General features: G+C 39.0%; 1 protein-coding gene across 5 annotated transcripts; it reads right to left on the bottom strand.

Annotated features, from left to right (window-relative positions):
• Nucleotides 1–630: 630 nt before the first annotated feature.
• Nucleotides 631–17963, bottom strand: si:ch211-130h14.4 (uncharacterized). 5 transcript variants are annotated; one of them, XM_056249493.1, is made up of 12 exons: nt 17825–17963; nt 16865–17020; nt 14788–14877; nt 14535–14670; nt 13942–14060; nt 11720–11818; nt 2410–2496; nt 2192–2292; nt 2050–2116; nt 1335–1483; nt 1130–1250; nt 631–722 (listed from the first exon to the last, which is right to left on the bottom strand). In XM_056249493.1, the coding sequence occupies exons 1-12, from the start codon at nt 17897–17899 to the stop codon at nt 681–683; spliced, it is 1242 nt and encodes a 413-aa protein (XP_056105468.1). In that variant the 5' UTR covers nt 17900–17963; the 3' UTR covers nt 631–680. The 5 variants fall into 5 exon arrangements, with proteins under 5 accessions (XP_056105468.1, XP_056105494.1, XP_056105476.1 ...); XM_056249519.1 differs by having other exon boundaries at nt 13942–14057; XM_056249501.1 differs by having other exon boundaries at nt 1335–1480; nt 17825–17962.
• Nucleotides 17964–19349: the final 1386 nt, after the last annotated feature.

The following is a 19349-nucleotide window of genomic DNA, read 5'->3' as shown; positions in this document are numbered from 1 at the left end:
GTAGGCTATGTTATCTGCTGAATGCCACTGTGGGGAAAATGCTAAACAAAAACAAAAAGCATAACTATTTGGCTACGTTTATTTTATCGAGTAGCTAGCCTAGATCATTTTTAAAACGTTCAGAAAATTAGATTTGTTAAAGATTAATAAAATAATTATACACCCAATGGCTGTGTAAGTCCATGGCCGTGCTGATGAAACGTTATAGTAGATGTTTATGAGTTTAAAGCCCGTGGGAATCTTTCTCCAGAGGTGTCAAAAACAGAGGAAACGCCATCCGACTCGACGCGTTCCAGGACAATGGGTGTTCATAAAATAGCGTGAAAGCGTCATCTAGGCGACAACACTTCCGGTAAAAATGCTTGAGATTTCATAGGAACAACAAAACCGTTCTGGAATTATTTGTATTTTAAAAGCATCTGAATACCAAATTATGTGTACAAAAGACAGGCTTGAACTTTTAACATTCATCCAGACATGATAAAAACAGTAGTCTATGACATAACAGAAAGTGCGTAAAGCGTAGGCCTAGGCTGTAACATCTAGATTATCATATTGTTATTTATTAAGTAAATTCATAGCAAATGAAACAATGCAATGAAAATTACAATTACATAATTTGTAGGACACATTTTCCCCATTCTCTTAACAGCATTAAAGTTACAGATCATCACAGTGGTCTATGTATAATTTGTCCACATTTTCACGTCACAGTTTTCCACCTGAAACAAAGTAAAATAGCAGTTTACTTAAATTTTGATTTAATATTGTAGTTGTATTATATAGTTGGTTTGCTTGATTGAATTTCATTATAAAAACAACTTTATACTTAAGTTGTATACTTAACACTTTTAGGTGTCTTTAACTATTATGCTTACATATACATTATTGTGTTCATGTTTTATTGCAAAACAACTTTTCTGCTATTGAGGTGGGATACGGGTACGGTTAGGGACAGGTTTGGTGGTATGGTCAGGTTTATTTGTGGAAGTTATAGATCAACAGTGTAGTTATAGATACAATTAATTATTGTAATTACATACAGGTTATTTTTTTATTAAATAAATACAATGTAAAAACATGTACACAATAAGTGCATTATATTAAACGATTAAAACACATACAGTACCTCAACAACATGACCAGTACAGATGTCAGATAAGCATAGAGGCACATCTGTATATGATAAATGAGGATCTCCAGCACAACTAGATGGGGATTCCTCTGTGCGTTTCCCAGCTGGCTGGAAACTACGTGCATGAATGAAATATTACAAAGTTTGAAAGTGAAAATGACTGACACATTCCTAAACACTCTTCATTCATGTTCCTGACCTTGGTGAGAAATGTGCATTTGAACGTTCACTTAAGGATGCTGGGTTCTCAGGTTTACTCTGATCAATCTGGTGTACTGTAGGGTCAGACTCTGCAGGGCATCTGGTCTTTCGAATTTGGACATTGTGAGAACTTTCATGCTTCATCTCCTCAAAATAAAAACAGTTTTGATGTTGAGCAATAAGTGAACTAAAAAAGCACATTAGGCAAAGGAAAAGGTGCCCCAAAATTAACATTTAGTCATCATTTACACATCTAAAGGCACAATTTTTGAAGTGAGCAAAAATGTGAATTGAGTGGAATTGGATTTGATAGAGGGTTGTAGAGGGCGAGATCATTAGTGACTATTAAGGGTCTAAACTCTTCGAAAAGGTATAGTGTTGAATTTCAGAAGACATGGAATAGAGTGCATTAATCTACTTTCATGATACTTTTTATGTTCTTTTTCCATTCTTTTATTTATCAGAACCCATATTTATCTTAACAAAATTTGTTACATTTGTTAAGATAACTCATCAAAACTATATCATGGATCAAAACAAAAGCTTGGACATTCTGTCTTAAATCTCCTTTTGGGTTTCACGAAGAAAGAAAACATAATGTGTCCAAATAACAAGATGGTGAGTAAATTTCATTTTGTTTAAACTAGTCCTTTTATAAAAAGTTCACTGATGTGAATTTGTATTGCTGAGAAAGCTTGTGTTGTGTGACTAACCAATTCATTGATGCTGAAACCATCTGTGCATTGTAAGCTCCATTTTCCATTTTTTGCCATGATTCTGCTCACATAAAAATGTATAATAATATCAAATGTCTATACATTTAAATTAGATGATGAACATGTGTACATTTCTCACCTCTGGGTGTCAGCCACGTGAGAAAGCGAGAGGTTGTGCATTAATCTCATTTTGTGGGTAATGTCAGAAGTCTTTGACTTGATCAGTGGCTCATGGGTTCTCTGTTATGACGAAGACAGAAAATCCAAACATGTGCACCCAGCTGATAGCCCTATAATTGTATTGATTTCCCCCTGGAGAGGGGTGTCTGCTAAATAAATAAATGTGAATGTAGGTACCCTAAAAAGCAAGTTGGAGCTGACTTTTTCCAGGAAGGTGGACTGCAGAGTGAAAAACTTTGGCACTTTGAGCTCCCGAGTGAAGACCTGTGGAGACAAAATGCACTGCATATACAGTATATATACTGTGCAAAAGTCTTAGGCACGTTAGTAGTTTCACCCCAGAAAAATGTTATCCATATCTTTTACTGTATCAGTAGGAAATATCAGTCTCACCATCATCGAGTCTGTCTGTGATTACAAATTGAGACAGACTAAATCCAGAAGAACTGCGGCAACGTCTCCAAGACGCTTGAAGAAACCTACCTGCAAAGCTACAGTACTGTGAAAAGTTAGGCACTTGTGTAAAAATCAGGATGCTTTCGATAATAATGTCATAAATAGATTTTAATCATCAATTAACTTAACTTCTATTAACTAAATCAAATCAATATTTGGTGTGACACTTTGCGTTTAAAACAGCATTTGTCCTCGGTACACTTGCACAAAGTTTTTCAGGAAGCTTTGCAGGTAAGTTTCTTCAAGCATCTTGGAGATGTTACCGCAGTTCTTCTTGATTTAGTGTGTCTCAGTTTCTTCCTGTAATGTTCATTCAACATAAATAGGAACTGTTTTTTTGTGTATTCCTTCATTGGTGATTATTCATCACTTCCATGGGTTATATGATGTCAGTGGGATGTATCAGTCAGAGGTGACAGCACAAGTGTCATCTCTCTCAGTTGCTGTGCTACTCTGTGCACCTCACAATCTTTCAAGCCACACAGTGTGTCGTCTCACACCCTGACGTGACAGGGTTTGAGCGAGGGAGCCATCTGGGACAGCTGAACTGTTGATTTAAGTGCTTATTCGCACACGTCACAAAATGAATGATGTTAGGTGGACCTCACGTCTACAGCTTCTACACAACAGCAACAATTGCAGTGGTAAAGCCTTGACTGTTAGTCATGCATATGCAAGCACATTGTAATGTAAGTGGAGAACAGGTGTAACATTTTGTAAAATCCCTGGAAACCAAAGTGAGAGTGACATTAGATCAAATTCAACTGTTTACATGAGAAGTAATGACTGATTTTACATGCCAACACTTACCTAACTACAAGAAGTCCAAAATTAGATATCCCCATATAGCTTTTTTTTACCGGGCTTATTGTTTTTTTTAATTAATTTATTTCAAATAAATTCTAAATATTTGTTAAAAAAAAGGGCAGATAATGAATTTTTTGTAAACCTTTAAATGCTAAAATATATTCCAAAATCTAATTCAAGAGGCAAGAAAATACATTTCCAATGTTAAAATACAAAAAAATATATATTATAATTTATATATATATATGTATATATATAAATATATTATATGAATATATTTTTATTGAAAATATATAAAAATACCTAATATTAAATTATAATAATATAGCAATGTATTTTTGGACATTTTTGTATATTAAACATATTTTAAATATATCTAAAATATATATATATTTATTTTGTCAAATGGACCAACAATATCCAACTAGATTTTTTTTAAGTGTTGTTTATCCGGTTTCTAGGATGTTCTTGGTGCTTCCTTAGCCAAAAGACTCTAAACTCAGACGTTTTTTGGTTGCCTGCTATGTAAAAAAATGGTGTTAAAGTAGTTGACTGCAAGACAGTTATTTCCAGAGTCCAGACTGCATGAAGTCTCTATTTCTGGTCTTTAGATATATCTCATTTCTGTAGCCGTGGTGCATTGTTTAGCATGTGCAGACTATGGGGAAGCGTCTGTGGAACCCAGTGTCTGAAGCGCGTGTGAGCGCCCGTGGGTATAAAAGGGGACCCTGCATTACACATCATCAACTTTGTTGTCTTTAGTAAGCTGCTTCGTTTGTGTGGATGTGAAGTGTCTGTTTAAAAAAAATTAGTGAAATGGCAAAAGTTTAGACCATGCGTGTCACCGTCAATCGTGGTCGTTTAGACGAGCGATTCCTTGCGGGTCATAAACATTCCCCTCTGGCGAGCCTTTTATTTCTCCCGGACATGCACACTGAGGAGTTGGGTTAGTGGAGAAATCCGCTCGTGTATTTAAGTCAGCACGGGTAGAAGAGACACTCCCCTGGGTTGGGATCATCAATGAAGGCTCCTGTTTTGCCTTCTAAGCCATGTCAAACAACATTGTGGCTGGTGGGCGTATGCGGCGGCAGGTCAGGCTGGTGGAGCCCTACCAAGCCGACTTATTAAGAGACCTGGATCAGGGCGAAGGGTTGTCTCCTGAGGCAGTTAAGGAGCTGCGTAAAGCTACAGATCTAGCCTTCCGCACCACTAAGCAGATGGCCCATATTGCTGCTATCGTGGCGACAGAAAAGCATCTGTGGCTGAACCTGTCGAGCATAAGGGATAAAAAGAAAAAATGTATCCTTGATGCTCCGGTCACACCCCATTAGACTCTTCAGAACTGCGATTGAGACAGTAGCGAAGAAGTTCAGAAAGACGAGGACTCAGTCCTCTGCCTTCAGGAAATGTATTCCTTGCTGGGTATAGGCTCTTTCTGGCCCTCCTGACCCTTTGCCAGGAACAAGGGCGCTGTGCCAAGAGGAAGCCGAAATCCGACCAAGAGGGTGTTGGGGCATAACAGATTATAATTGCCGCTACAAATGGTCGTTTGTGGGGTATAGGATTTTATTTTATTTTGTAAAATGTGTGTGTGAGTGGGATGAGCAGTAGAGATTGGTGAGTTGACTAACGGATCACCTTAAAAAAATACAAAAGGTGGCTCTGGTGACTTGTGAAATGAGTCGACCTGTCGCTTTTCTCAGAAAAAAAAAGAAAAGAATATGAGATATAGCTGGCAGATGGGTCTGCTCACTCATAAGAGAGTAATTTGCTTTAAGATTTTATCCTGCTGGGTGCAGGAGTCTATCTCGAAGCAGATTGGTGATGGCCACAGTGAAATGAGGCTCTCTACTCTCTTACTGGGGTTAAGATGTGCATAAGGAAAACATTTGATCGTAGCGATGTGGATATGTTTGCATGTGCTCTGTAATTTCGCACTCCAGTGAAGTCACTTCACATTTATTTATATAACACTTTATACAATAGCAAGGAGGTTATGTTTATTATACATGAAAAACTTTAACACCTTTAACTGGAAGTACAACTAAACAACAAATTCTACTATAAAGCAGCTTTTCATTGTGTTTATATTTTTACACCCATCTGATCTTGACGGACTGAACAAAAGAAATTAACCAGAGAAATGGCAATCTGTTTCGAACTCCTGAAATGTACCCAAAACAAACTTTGCTTTAGTCTGATTTTGACGCCACACCAGTTCATTCTTCGATTTGGCTTTAAGTATACTTGGACCTTCAGAGACACAAATTAGAGTCTGACTTGAAATTATTATCAATTATTATTAATCCCAAAACAATGTTTTGCTTTAAATATGAAATACTGATTTTCTAAAAAAAATTAAGTATTCAGCTCAAAGGCAGCCATAATAAAACAGACATTTTCTCATGCAAGTGTAAGTGAGAGATGTTTGGATGTCTTCTAAAGGGCTATATTCTCTCACACATGCACACAGTGTCTGTCCATGTGATGGATGTCTAGTACCTTTTTTCCATGTGATTCTGACTGTGTTTTCTTATGTGATGACACCGTAAATGGGCCGCAGGGCTGATTAATACCCCTGACTACTGGTCCTTCCCAACTCTGTTTGCCATCCCCTATCCCTCTTCCAAACCCATGCTCTGTTTGCACACATCCACTATGGCAGGGAGGTGTGAGGAAAAATGAACCTTTCGTGTGTTTCTGCAGGTTCCTCTCACATCCCAGATTTTCTCCTCCTACTCTTCAACCTCCTTACCTCGCCTCTATGCGGTCTGAACTCTGGCAACTACTGGTGTCTTGCAGTCAACTTTAGTCTACCTAAATGCTAGTTCTCACATAGCAGGCAACTAAAAAAAACCTGATATACCCTAGATTTTCAGTAAAAATGTTTTACTGTAAGAACTCCTAGAGCTTTCAGTTAAGCTAGTCCTTAGACCTTCAGGCTGTTTTGACTTTTTGTTTACTTACAATATCCCAAAGAGTTCTAAGGCAATATTCAGGTGACTTGAGAGATATTTTTAACATCTATTAAAAATATTCTAAGTAAATAAGTCTTCAACAAACTTAAGCTTTATTTTTTTTTTTTTTACATTTAGAATTTCAGACAAATTTTTTTTTAGTAACTTTAATATTTTAAAAGTATGGATGATGTGCTGGATTACTTTCTAGACTTCACAGACCAACACTATTAAACATATTGTCAAAAAGGTATACATAAAAAGTGCTGGATCTATTTGCAAGCAGTTTTCTTTCATCAAAATAAACTCAGGATTGCACTTCTTAGGCTCTTTGGAAACAAAACATGATATACAGAACAACCACCAAAATTACAGCGAGATCTATCAAAGACTAGAAACTGAACAAGATAATTAACAAGACTGGTGTACACATGAGGGCAAATCAAATGGGGGGGATGACTGACAGAAGCGGAGCTTGAGAGACCGGGCGACACCAAAAGATCCTGGAGGCCAAGGCGGAGCTGCGGGGACAGGTGGACAAGGTAAAGCCAGGGTGCCAGAGGACTAAGGTGGAGCCGGTGCAACTAAGGACTGAGTTGGAGCTGGATGGAAGGAGGAGCCCAACGGAATCAAAGGGGTGGAAGGACGAGGTACAGCTGAAGGCTCGGAAGTCCATGGCAAAAATGATGACTGGCCAAGTCAGAGCCAGAGGGACGAGGGAGGCTGGTGAAGCCATAAGGATGACGTCCCAGGTGGAGCTGAGGGAGCGAGGAGCCAAGGTGGAGCCGACTGATCGACGGGCTGAGGTGGAGTGACAAGTTTGGAGGGTCGACTAGAGGCTAGAGGGTCGACACACCAGGGAGGAAGGCCAAGGCGGAATCGATCTAATAAGAGGGGCCAGCGAAGGATGAGCCGAAGGGCTGAAGGGAGGCAACGGAGACAGGGAAGAAGAACTGGATGGCACGGGCAGAGGGTTAAAAGACAGTGAAAAACTTGGCTGTGACAGGACAGGCAGTAATTTCAAAAACTGCCTTGGCAAATACGGGACAGGCAGAGAGGTCAAACAGAGTTCAAAAGTGGCCTCCTTGATCGATAGGGTACAGGCAGAGAGTTCAGGAACAGCTTCCTTGGCCAAAATAGGACAGGCAGAAGAGGTGGGAGGCAGAGTAGGAGCATCACAAACCACACTGGCATGGTGCTGTACAGTGCAACTTAACAGACTTGGTACTTGGCGACAAAACAGACATGGTGCTAGGCGACAAAACAGGCTTAGTGCTCTTCTCTGACCACTGTCACGTGCTTTGATTTGGCAGCATAGTACGTGAGGGGCTGCAACTTTACTTTCGTTTTGTTCTTTATGTTTATTTTATTGTTAAAGTTGTTTAATGTTCGCTGGTTCCCACCTCCTTCTTCCCTGAACTTGAACTTTTAGATTGGTGCTGAAACCAGAGAAGAAGAAGGAACGCCCTGTCAAAGAGCCCTCGCCGCTGTGGGAAATCCGCTGTGCCATCGAGCAGGGCTGAGCAGAGTCTGTCACTATGGATGCTCGAGGGGGTAGGCTGGAGTGATTTACAGGGGAGACGGGAGAGCTTGCTGCCGTCCACCTGGTGAGGGGTTGCTGCCATCCGAGAGGGGATAAAGGAGTCACCAGAGTTTGTCTGAGGCCAGAGCCTACTGCCCTCTGCCATGATGGGGAGGAGCAGGGAACGAGGGATTCGCTGCCAGGTGCCCAAAGCCTGAGGAGCCGTCGCTGCCCATGGTGGTGATGGGGATATGTGGCAAGCAGGGCAGGGGAGAGAGCAACAGAGCGAGGTCAGTGACACAAGTGCTAAGGTGCGACAACTGCATGCCACATCATTATTGAGTCCACTGAGGAGCTCCGGAATGATAAAAGGAGGAGTGACGACATTGAAGGATGAGAGAGGGCCACACTAGTGCATCCATGCTGGTTATCACGTTTCAATCCCAGCTTGGAGCTTGGATGTAAAAAAAGTCCTTGATGTTGCAAATTGATGAATTCAGAATTCAAAGAGATGCTAGAAAATAGACCAATCACAATTACACTGTGCCATTGAATTAATTGGAGAAGTTTAAAACTGTAACCCTCTGGGGTTGGTGAACGCATCAGTGCGTTCTGGCACATTATTTATTTTCCTGATAAGAGCGAAAATAACTTAAAGGGCATATTGCAGGTTAGAGGACCCAACGAGTCAATGTATAGAAAAATAATGTAGGAACTAGATTTTCTTTAAAATATACTTATAAATACGCTACAGAAGCTTCTGGAGTCGTTTTTTTGAGAAAATTTTACTTCCGCGTCTGAAAATGGGCGTGGCGGGCGTGACATAACGGGCGGGAGAGCGGTTGATTCAAACAACAGGAAAACAATGGATCGCAATGACATTTCGGACGCTGAGGAAGTACTTACTCATATGACGGACCACAGCCATACAATTATGAGCCTGCTATGCTGTCAAGAGAGCAGGGACAGGCCAGGACTAATGTCAGACAGAACGGTCAGAGACACCATGAGTTGTGGTGTGAGAACCAGTGGAGAACAGGACAGGTGTCTTGGTGAGAGACGTGCTTATAGATATACACGTTCGCTTACGATATACACTGTGCTCACAATATTGTACAGATTATTACCATCGTATATCAGGCCAGCAGACATTCGTATTTTTAGGGTAGATTTATACTATTAAATGTATAAAAACTATACTTGAGTATATTTCTATTGTACTAAAAACATACCCAAGTACATTTTTAAGACATATTTTTCACCTGGGTTATAACATAAATAGAAAATTTAAGATTTGAATATTTAAACAACCTGAGTAATTTTGTTTTTCAATTACAAGTTGCCTCTATTTAGGGCATGACTACCTATATCACACTATTTCATGCCATTGGTACAGTATTAGACGATCAATATTTTTGCTTCGGCATCCCATTTTGAACTCCATCATATCGCCGGGATGATAATCCTCCGATCTGAAGTGAACGCTACACACGACCGCGTTTCTCGAAGCCGATGCGGAAGAGAAATCCCGTCTCTTCACCTGCACAAACCGCACCAGGCACGAAAGATATACAACAACACCGTCCCTTTTCTTGTTATGGAAACCTGTGGACTCGATGTCCTGACAGGCCGGAGTTTTTGCAACCTCCACAAACAATAATTTACCATGACGATGATAAATTAAAATACAAAAACTACCGAAAACACACTGACTCACGGCCGCTCTCACTGAATACCAGCCTACTCTGCACTGAGGCGAGGCTGAGGCTCCCTAGCGTGACGTAAAATGACGCGATTTTAAAAAAAAAGCCGTTTTTACGAGCAGTCCAAGAAACGCTCACTTTATCTACTAAATTAGTGCCCTTATGTCGTTTTAAAACATTTTGAATCCTGCATTAACTTTTCATTTGGTATTTTCATACAAGGTTATATATTAATTTAGATTTTTTTTTTACCTGCAATATGCTCTTTAAAAAACTCTGTCATTATTGGTCAGATAAGAGTAAGACATCATTCGAAACTGTAAAGTGTCTATTTTTATTTGTGCATGTTCAAAAAGATTTTAAACAAACCCTGCAACCAGGGCTGATTTGAGCAATATCAAATCAGTACTGTTGTGCAAACACTGTTCTTTGAGGTGCTTAAAAAGGTTATCTTATGACTTAGGCTTTTGGTTTGCTATTTGGAACCTTTTTAAAAAAAGAAATAAAATATCTAGAATTCTTCTTTTAATATGAATTCTTCTTTTAAATTTTCAATATAAAAGTATCTAGTTATAAGTGTAGATGATTGTGAGGGTTATGCATGTTTGTGTGCAGGGGCGGATCTAGAAAAATATTTATGGGGTGGCAAGAGGGGGGCAGGAATTTTTGAGGGGTGGCAACATGGCAGACGTATATATATACTAAATTTAATCACAGTCAACACAGTTTGATGAGAAATCGTATGTATACAAAAGGGCATTATTTGTATTATTATTTGTATCTTTTTTTGTGGGGGGGTTTGGGGTCACCTGTGAGTACAGGGCTGGACTGGGACAAAAAATCGGCCGGGGCATTTTGGCCCAGACTGGCCCACTACATATGATCATAAACACAACCGAACTTTGCACTCCCTTGAATATGTATACCAACTCCTATAAAAACCACTAATGTCATAAGTGAATAGGAGTGAGTAAGAGTTAACAGATGAAATAACTACTAAGTTAAATTATAGCCCCACTCCACAGTGATGAATGCTAAAACAAGCTATAAGCTGCATTGGTATAGCAATAGCGTTTTTTCCCACAGGATTTTGGGAAATCTGCGGTGAGTGCACCTCTCTCTCTCTAGGGGGGTTCGGGGGCATGCTCCCCCATAAGAAAATTTTGTGCTTTTTAATGTTAAATTCATCAATCTGGTACACTTTGAGAGTTCAAAATAAAGAGCTCCAACCCATATTCAGTGTGCAAATTGAACAAAGAAAAACTCAAAACTCTTTTAGTTGTGATATAGTGTCTGTCTACATTACACTACTATATAATAATAGTTATAATATTATGGCCAGTCCAGCCCTGCGTGAGTATAAAGGCAGGGGTGCGTTTAACTTTTGGAGCCAAGGTGTGCCGACCTTTTTTCCCTTTTTTATATATATTATTTTGTTGAGCACCCAACTTGAGCGTTTTACTGTGGAATACTGTAGGCTACTGCTTATAAACACCAGGCAGATATAATGATATGAAACAGATGTGCTTTACTCATCTCACTTGCACAAAATAAATGCAGTAATATAAAGCATAGAAACGCACAGGTGAAATACACTGAAAATGATATGCATTTAAAAATTTGGTCGGGTTGAAAACTTATCTCTCTGGTAATGGAAATCGGTCGCTGTTGTCTCTTGCTGTCTCCCGCTCTCGCGGTCAGATCACCGGAAGTTTTCGCCGGAAGTATTTGCCCACACAATAAAGTACGAACGTCAACGGTCGTCATATTGTGCACGTAGCGAATTCACTGCAGTCGGACATGGGAGATTCGCGCTCGTAAATTGTCAAATTGGCCATAACTTTTAATTCGTTGCTGCCAACTAGGGTGGCAGCAGGGGTGGCAAGGCTTTCTTTTAGGGTGGCATTTGCCACCCTATGCCACCCCGGTAGATCCGCCCCTGTTTGTGTGTAATAGAATGACAGAACACACAACTGCTGCAGGTGTGTTTGCCTCCATGTTCCTGCTTACTGGGATCAGAGACGCTGTGGTTTGACACTTACTTCAGGAAACATGAGCTCAGTTTCGTCTTGTCCCCAGGTCTGTTTGCCCTGCAGTTGGAAAGCATTCACCCCTCCTCCACCCCCTCTTGAGACTGGCATCTGTGAAGAGAGCAGACATTACAAACAGACAACATTTAAATTATAACTCAGATTTCACTTCAACACCACTTTGAGAGTTTTTTTTTCAGTTTCATTAATCATCCTTTTAAATTATTGAGGAGGAACTGACCACAATGCCTGGTTGACATGATTTTGCTTTTCTACTCTCTCTGAGACAGATCTACACCTCTTTCCCACTTTGCAAGATGGCCAGATACATGAGCTATTTATGCATGCAATCCTTGGAGTGAGCATAGGGTTATATGTTCCTAATTATGTGATACTTCTCAAGAAGATCCTAGTACACAGCCCAGCTCACACCTGATAACACTGCACACCCGGGTGAGGACACACTTTGTCTGCTGGGTGCAAACTGGCCCTGCAGAGTGAATCAGTGCAGGAAAGTGTTTCCTCAAAGCACTGTATAGCAGCTAAAAGACCTTTAACAAGCCTGTACACTAGACACCGACAGGGAGAATGAGAGTAAAATTAATTTGTGTAGGAAAGGAAGATTGTGTTGATGAATGATTTTAGCTATAAGAAGAGTCCACAAAAATTAGATTCAAAATAAATGTTCTGGGTGTGTAAGTGCCGTCGACAAATATAGTGGGAACAATTTGTTCCGTGTATTTCTCCTTTCAACTCCAAGTGATGATGGAGCAATGTTCCTCAGACAAATTTGACTGTCCATCCTGAAAATAAAAAAGTGTGAAATTCAACATAGCAGATAGATGTTGTGACTCAGTATCTCTCATAGAAACCAAACAATCTAAGGTAAATATAAAAAGAAATAGACTCAAATGTATAATTTATAGATCTCAAAGCTGTGATTATTGTGGATGTGAAGTTTGACAAGCTGTGCAGAACTAAGTAACCAGCCTGCCACATAGAACTTAGTAACAGTGACACAGGGGGAAATCCAATTGCTCAGAGGTTGCTATTTCATAGCTCACGAGATGTTACAAATTTCTCAGTTAAAATGCTTTAGGGGAAATAAGAATAGAAACAAACAAGACCATTATTGGCGATAAAATCAGTGTGGATTAGCATAGCACAAATAATTAGGTCTTGGAAGAACATGGCGAGAAATGTGTGATTTAATATTTAAATTGTTCATGGAAAACTCTCAATAACAGACTTTTTGTATCTTGCCAAATGGTGAATGAGATTTCACCAAACAAGTTCCTGGAACAAAATCTTTGTTGATAATTAAACAACATTCAAATTAACTAATCACATTTAAGGGACAAGTTTACAGTTTATGTCACGTTTAGGTTTACAAACAGGGTTATGTGCTTCTACATCAGTGTTATTCACCTATCATTTCCCTCTGGTTTTAGGGATATGTTAGGTTTAGGTAGGAATTGGGTTAGAACTACATTTTTGGACAGGAATGTTTTTCCAGGATCAACAACATATGTTGATTCAGGAACATGTCTTACTTGGCAAAATCACGGTAACCCTTTGGAAACCTGAGCGTGGTTTTGGGATGTTGTTGAAATCTATTCCGAAAATCTACAGGAGATACATATAAGGTAATGAGCTAAGGTAATTTCTTCAGGAGAAAAATCTAAATCTTTAAACTCATTGCTCTGTAGGGGAAATCTGAGATGTATCTATATAGAGAAAGACCTTTTCTTTCTTGGAAAGGTTGTTTAAGGTCCAGGAGATCTTTTCCAAACAGTTTAACTCATTCCCTGACCTCCGGCATGATGTGACATCCCAAGCCAAATTGGTCAGTCTCTTTTGTGTGTGAAATGAATTAGACATTCTCCCCTGGGTGATGTTTGTCCATGATGTGCTGACTGAAGGAGATCCTCCTCCACTACTGAGGGTCATCTCACTGCTATGTGAACAATCAATTCTCTTTTCCCATAGAGTTGAGGTTAAAATGGCTTCCAGCTGAATGTGAGTTTGTGTAAGGCCAGCAGTGCAAACAGCATGGGGAGAGAAGAGAGTTGCAGGCCTTTAATCCCAGCAATATTTTAAATAGTCTAAATAGAGGCTAATTTCAACGTTTCATAAAATGAACTGAAACCGTTTTTGTAAAAATGATTAGCTAAGAAATGTAAATCAAAGAAAGAATGCAGAAAGGCAAAGGTCAGTGATTTATTGAAACTTACATGTTCCTGTTGTGCTGTGGAGTCATCAGGTGTGAACTGAAGTTTCGGTAGAGATCCAGACTTCTGTTTTAGCAGGTCCTTAAGAGTCACGTCTGGGCTGGAATTACTGCTGTTCTCTGCTAGCATGAAATGTCAATGAAGTTTAAAATTGAATTAGAGCAAAAAAAAAAAAAAAAAAATGCATTCGAGTTGGTAAGTTTGATTTATTTCCTTTTTCTGTACAAACCAGTAACACGTTTTTGATCTGTAAGATTTTAATGTTTTTAAAAGATGTCTCTTCTGCTCACCAAGGCATTTACTTGATTAAAACAAAACAAAACAAAAAAACAAACAATTAAAATAACTGTTTTCTATTTAAATATATTTTAAAATCTAATTTATCCCTGTGATCAAAGCTGAATTTTCAGCATCATTAATCCAGTTTTTAGTGTCACATGATACTTCAGAAATCATTTTAATATGCAGATTTGATGCTCAAAAAAAACATTTTTGTACATTATTTCTCAACAATGTAATATATATATATATATTAGTTATATTACCCATCACAAGGAATTACTACGGTACCTTGTCTAGAAAAAACATTGTAATACCATTGCCAATGGCCTGTAGTTGCTTCTCTAGTTGACTTGTGCTTCTGTGTTGTTCCACCCAGACCTTGAACACCTCATGCTCCCTGCGGCTCTGAAGATACCCGAGTCGGGTCAGCTGTTTCTGCAGTTCCAGAACCTCACGAAGGCCAGAGATTACATTAGATGAGTAATCATGCACATTCATTCTTAAATCCACAGAATATCTCTTAGTTAATATCCATGGAGAGAGAATGCAGAGTAATGCTGGTCTCACCAGGTAGTGGTATGTTTTAGGTAAACACCTCAAGTATGCGTCCTTGTGTGTGAGGGTTGATCTGGTGACCCTCTGAATGGTGACAAACGTCTGTGACAGAAAGAGTAAATTGAGGATGGAAAGAGAATAAACTTTTGAAAAAGGATTCTCTAACTTGATCGCAGACACTGATAACAAATCTGGGAACACCTAGCATTTTTGAAATCTCTTTTGAAACTGAAGAGACACATGAGGTCTTTTTCTCAGGAGAACAATTTGACATTTAAGCTCAATTTGCTCTCCAGAGTCAAAGAGAAGCAATTGAGATTTCATTTGAGATTTTTTCCTATGTGTTGGCATTCCCATTCCGAGGTTCCAGAGAGGACCCCTGTCTTTCAGTAGAGCTGGGAACCCCCGGCATACGAAACAAATGAGAAGTAAACATGCAACCACAGGAAGCCATTAACTTCAACAGGGACCAATTAGGCCCCAGCAGGTGTCCACGGCTCGGCCTGCATCATCATGAAGTCTGGACAAAGTTTTTCGGCCTGAGCTGAGGAAACAACAGGGCAGTTTCATTTGCTCAGCAATTTGTACCAAAGGTTTCCTACTGGCAGCCCATAAAGTCTTTTATAGCTCCCCCTTTGTCCTCCCCTCCAGTGCTGGTCATTAGAGGACACAATTACAGCCCACTGAAGAAGGCTTGCTTTTATAGGAGGAGATTGATAAGCCAAAGACCCCTCCTCCACATCCTTACCCCCCAGTTTCTACCTCTTATTGTCCTCAACCCAGACGGCCAAAATCAAAGTCAATCACAAGTCCACACCAACTACTTCCCCCATATTATAATGATGGGCTTCCTCAATCCTCTGGACTTCAGTAACACTTCAAAGTGGCACGGGGAGACACGCATCTACTCTTCTACAATGGGTTGCACTACAGCACAACATCAAATGGACATCTAGATCAATTTTTGCTCATGCTGTTTTGTACATGTTTTAGCCTAACTTAACTTCAGTAAAGCCAGAGGAATTTGTGTGTGTGTGGTTATACAGTAGGTGCTCTATAGTTCAGGGAAATATCTTTGGCTCTAAATGTCCTTTTAGGAGGAATAAAAATACACACAAGAGACAATTAGTAAGTAGACAATTAGTAGACAATTCAGTAGGAGTAAAGACTTATAAAATCTATGTGGACAGTATAACTGACATTTATTTGGTCTTGGGAGAATTTGATGAAAATCATTTTGAGGGTAAGATCTCTAACTTTTGCAGACTTTGGTGTCTTGGCAAAGAAGCACAGTCTGAGACATTGTTGATATTTCTTCTGAACTCTACAGGAGACACTTGTGAGATTAGTAGGGTGCAAAAGTCTCAATTTGATCTCAATTTAATCGCTATCTAGGAAAACTAATTTTCTCTCAGTTGTTTTTCTTTTCTATGGGAGTTTAGCAAGGTTAGGGTCACAACTTTTCAGTAAGGAAATGAATACCGTATGACTAGTTAGTGGCGCAGGCTGTCATGAATATTTCAGCACAGAGACATCTTCTCCTGCTCTGATGGAGAGACAGAAAGCGGGTAACTTTATTTGAAATGTTAATGGCTGATGTAGATGATGTGCTTGTTCCTCAAAGGTATGGAGATGTGTGTACGTGTCGGGTGGGTGTGATTGGCTTTGGCCTGAATGTCTACAAGCTCATTTCAGATGGTAGAGGAAGTTTGAGGCAGACATGTGAGTTTGGTTTACAACAGCACTAGTAACAACATTCACAATGATAAACCCTGTGCAAAGAATGAAGAGAGCTTCGATTATACTACACCTACTTTCCCTTGCAGTGAAAAAAACAAAAACAAAACAAAAACCAAGCATTGGTTCATAAACTAGCTTCTCAACCTCCCCAAATGTGCTTCCTTAAATATAAAGAGATACAACGGAAAACACAGGAAAACAATGCAACAAACATTTTCTATCCAAGTCTTCTTTTCTCAGCACTGCCTTCTACTGGCGACATTTAGTAACCGCTACTCTTGCTTTGTGCTCTCTGTAATGAAAACAATTTAGTAATAATTAATTAGTCATTGATTCCAGGAGGGTGTACCTTCTCTTTATTCCCTTCCCCGAGTCTGGAATTATCTGAATCAAGGGGCTTCATCTCTTGCCTTTGTCTTTGAACTTTTTCCCTCAGTAATGTAGCATACTGACATGAAAGCATGTCTCTCAAGTGGTGTATTCTGTAGTATGTCTCTAGATGGCGCTAGAATGTAAGAAAAAGAGAACGAAAGCATCAGCGTATGACAGAACATAAGAGAACCATTCATTTATGAAACTGTTGTCAACTCTTTTATCCATACAGAATATTGATTCATATATTTATGGACAAAAATAAGATAATATTTATAATTAGTTAGTTGCATTGTTTAATTGTTGATTACACTACTGAAAATGATATAGGCCTACTGGTATAGCCTACATGAGGTATAGGAGCTCTCAGAATATTTCCAGCTTACACATTGTAATTACGAGCTATACGATTAGGTGAACGCTTTTGTTGTTGACGTTGAAATCTCATATTTATGGTAATTACGTCACGGCTTGAACACACCTTATAGGCCTATGCACATTTCTGGCAACCACAGCTACCAGTGTGAGTAATTAAACTGTAAAAGATAATCAAATAAATTCTTATTTTTTTACAGGGCAGCAGTGAAGTGTATATTGATACTAAATAAAGCGAGAAAAATAACTAGCACACTGGTCTTTTTCCACACAGGTGAGGTTTCTATATGGACTTCACTTTGTGTTTATGGTAATCCGCAGGAACAGCTGACAGTGTTTGCACCTGGGCCTTTGTTGGCATGCAGCTAGTCTTTCAATCCAGGCATTCGGATAAGCCTAATTGGGTTTATTATGTGCAGCTGCAATTTAATGCCAATTTAAGCAGGCTACCTTAAATATTCTGGACTTTGAGAGTGATTTGACATGATGTTTACTCTATGGTTCCATGAAGCACATTCTGATTGTCATTTGATTAGGAACAGAATAGGCCTACTGAAAGTACCTGATCTAGAAGAGCTTTTCGTTTTCTTTCAAGGACTTGATCAGAATCCACAGCATAAGCAGAAGTCATTGCCATCGGCCCTGTTCTGCTGGGGATTTGCTGTCTCCTCTTCTGACGGTCAGATAGACTGGCTGCCTTTTGGAGAGAGAAATCACACTAGGTTGACAAGACACAACAGCAGCTGTGCTCCTGTCTTCTCTCGTCTTCACAGAGATCACAACACACCAGTGAGTAATTGCATGGGTTTTCCTGAATTGGCCAGTAATCAGTATCAAATGGCTAAGAAACTAAGCTTACGATTGCAAAAGACTGCAAATTACAGTAATAAGACACAAGATGCTATTTGTAACAGTTATTTTTCCATGGCTAAAGAATGTGGGTTTTAAATAATTTCACTCTTTTGGTTTCACTGGAAGTTGCCATTTTTGTCCTGCACTGAAAACTTCTAAAATTAAAATTGTATGATTTAGAGAGCAAATGTTGATTTATTTAAAAATATTTCGGGTGTTTCTCTTTTTCTTTTTTCCCCTCTTTAAAAAAAAAATCAAAATACAACATTTTTTGGTGGGTCGATACTGATGCATTTGGTAATAGAGTATGTCTTTGATGTCAGTCTGATTATTATTTTGTAATATCCCTTTAACCAAATCCAGGTCCTTAATGACATCATACTCCAGAAAGTGACATTTTTGGAAGCAAACAACAAAACACTGGTAGGTATCAACAATGAATTTTATTAACCCTGTCATATTTAGTGTACAAGATAAGACTACAGAAACATGTTGACAAATACTACATTATGAATACCACCTCAGAAACATTGCTAAGCTATGGACCATGTTATCTGTTTGCAGAACAACTATAGTTCATGCATTTATAACCTCTAGATTACTGTAATGCATTACTAGCTGGTTGTCCTGCATCCTCAATAAACAAGCACAGTTAGTCAAATGCAGTTCTTACCAGGTCAAGAAAATATGATCACCAATTTCTACACTGGTTATCTATTAAGTTCGTATCAATAACTAAGCATTGCTACTGACCTATAATCTCAATCTTAATCTCAATTTCTTTATAAAGCACAATTAAAAACAACCACAGTTGACCAATGTGATGTACAAATTTCTAAAGCCAAAAACAATGAATTAAAAACAACAAGGGACATCACAAGTAATAGGCTACAGAGAAGAGATATGTTTTTAATTTTAATTAAAAAAATGTAATGTTGGTGCAGTTCTAATATGAATCGGTAAACTGCTCCAAAGTTTAGGTTTGGAAAAGCTCGGTCGCTCCTAGATCTTAACTTTGACTTTGGAACAGTTAACAAACTCTGGTTGGCAGACCTAAGAATGGATGGTGTATACACAACAAGACCGAAAGGTAAGAGGGGGCGAGGCCATTTAAACATTTAAAAACAAGCAGAAGCACTTTAAAGTCAATTCTAGAGTGGACTGGGTGCCAATGTATAGACATTAAAACAGGAGTAATATGTTCACGTTTGCGAACACCGGTTAAAAGTCTTGCA

The sequence above is a fragment of the Rhinichthys klamathensis genome, unplaced genomic scaffold (genome assembly GCF_029890125.1).
Source record: "Rhinichthys klamathensis goyatoka isolate OS25496 unplaced genomic scaffold, OSU_Roscu_1.1 h1tg000003l_1, whole genome shotgun sequence".
Classification (NCBI taxonomy): Eukaryota; Metazoa; Chordata; class Actinopteri; order Cypriniformes; family Leuciscidae; genus Rhinichthys; species Rhinichthys klamathensis.
This window is presented reverse-complemented; position numbering and strand designations above follow the sequence as displayed.

Excerpts from the sequence above, each read along its gene's own strand:
- si:ch211-130h14.4 (XM_056249493.1), bottom strand. The coding sequence starts at position 17,899 with ATGGCAATGACTTCTGCTTATGCTGTGGATTCTGATCAAGTCCTTGAA. Across the intron at positions 14,061-14,534 it reads ACTACAGGCCATTGGCAATG|CAGAGAACAGCAGTAATTCC; the intron begins GTATTACAATGT and ends ATTTCATGCTAG. Across the intron at positions 1,251-1,334 it reads AATGCACATTTCTCACCAAG|TTTCCAGCCAGCTGGGAAAC; the intron begins GTCAGGAACATG and ends TCATGCACGTAG.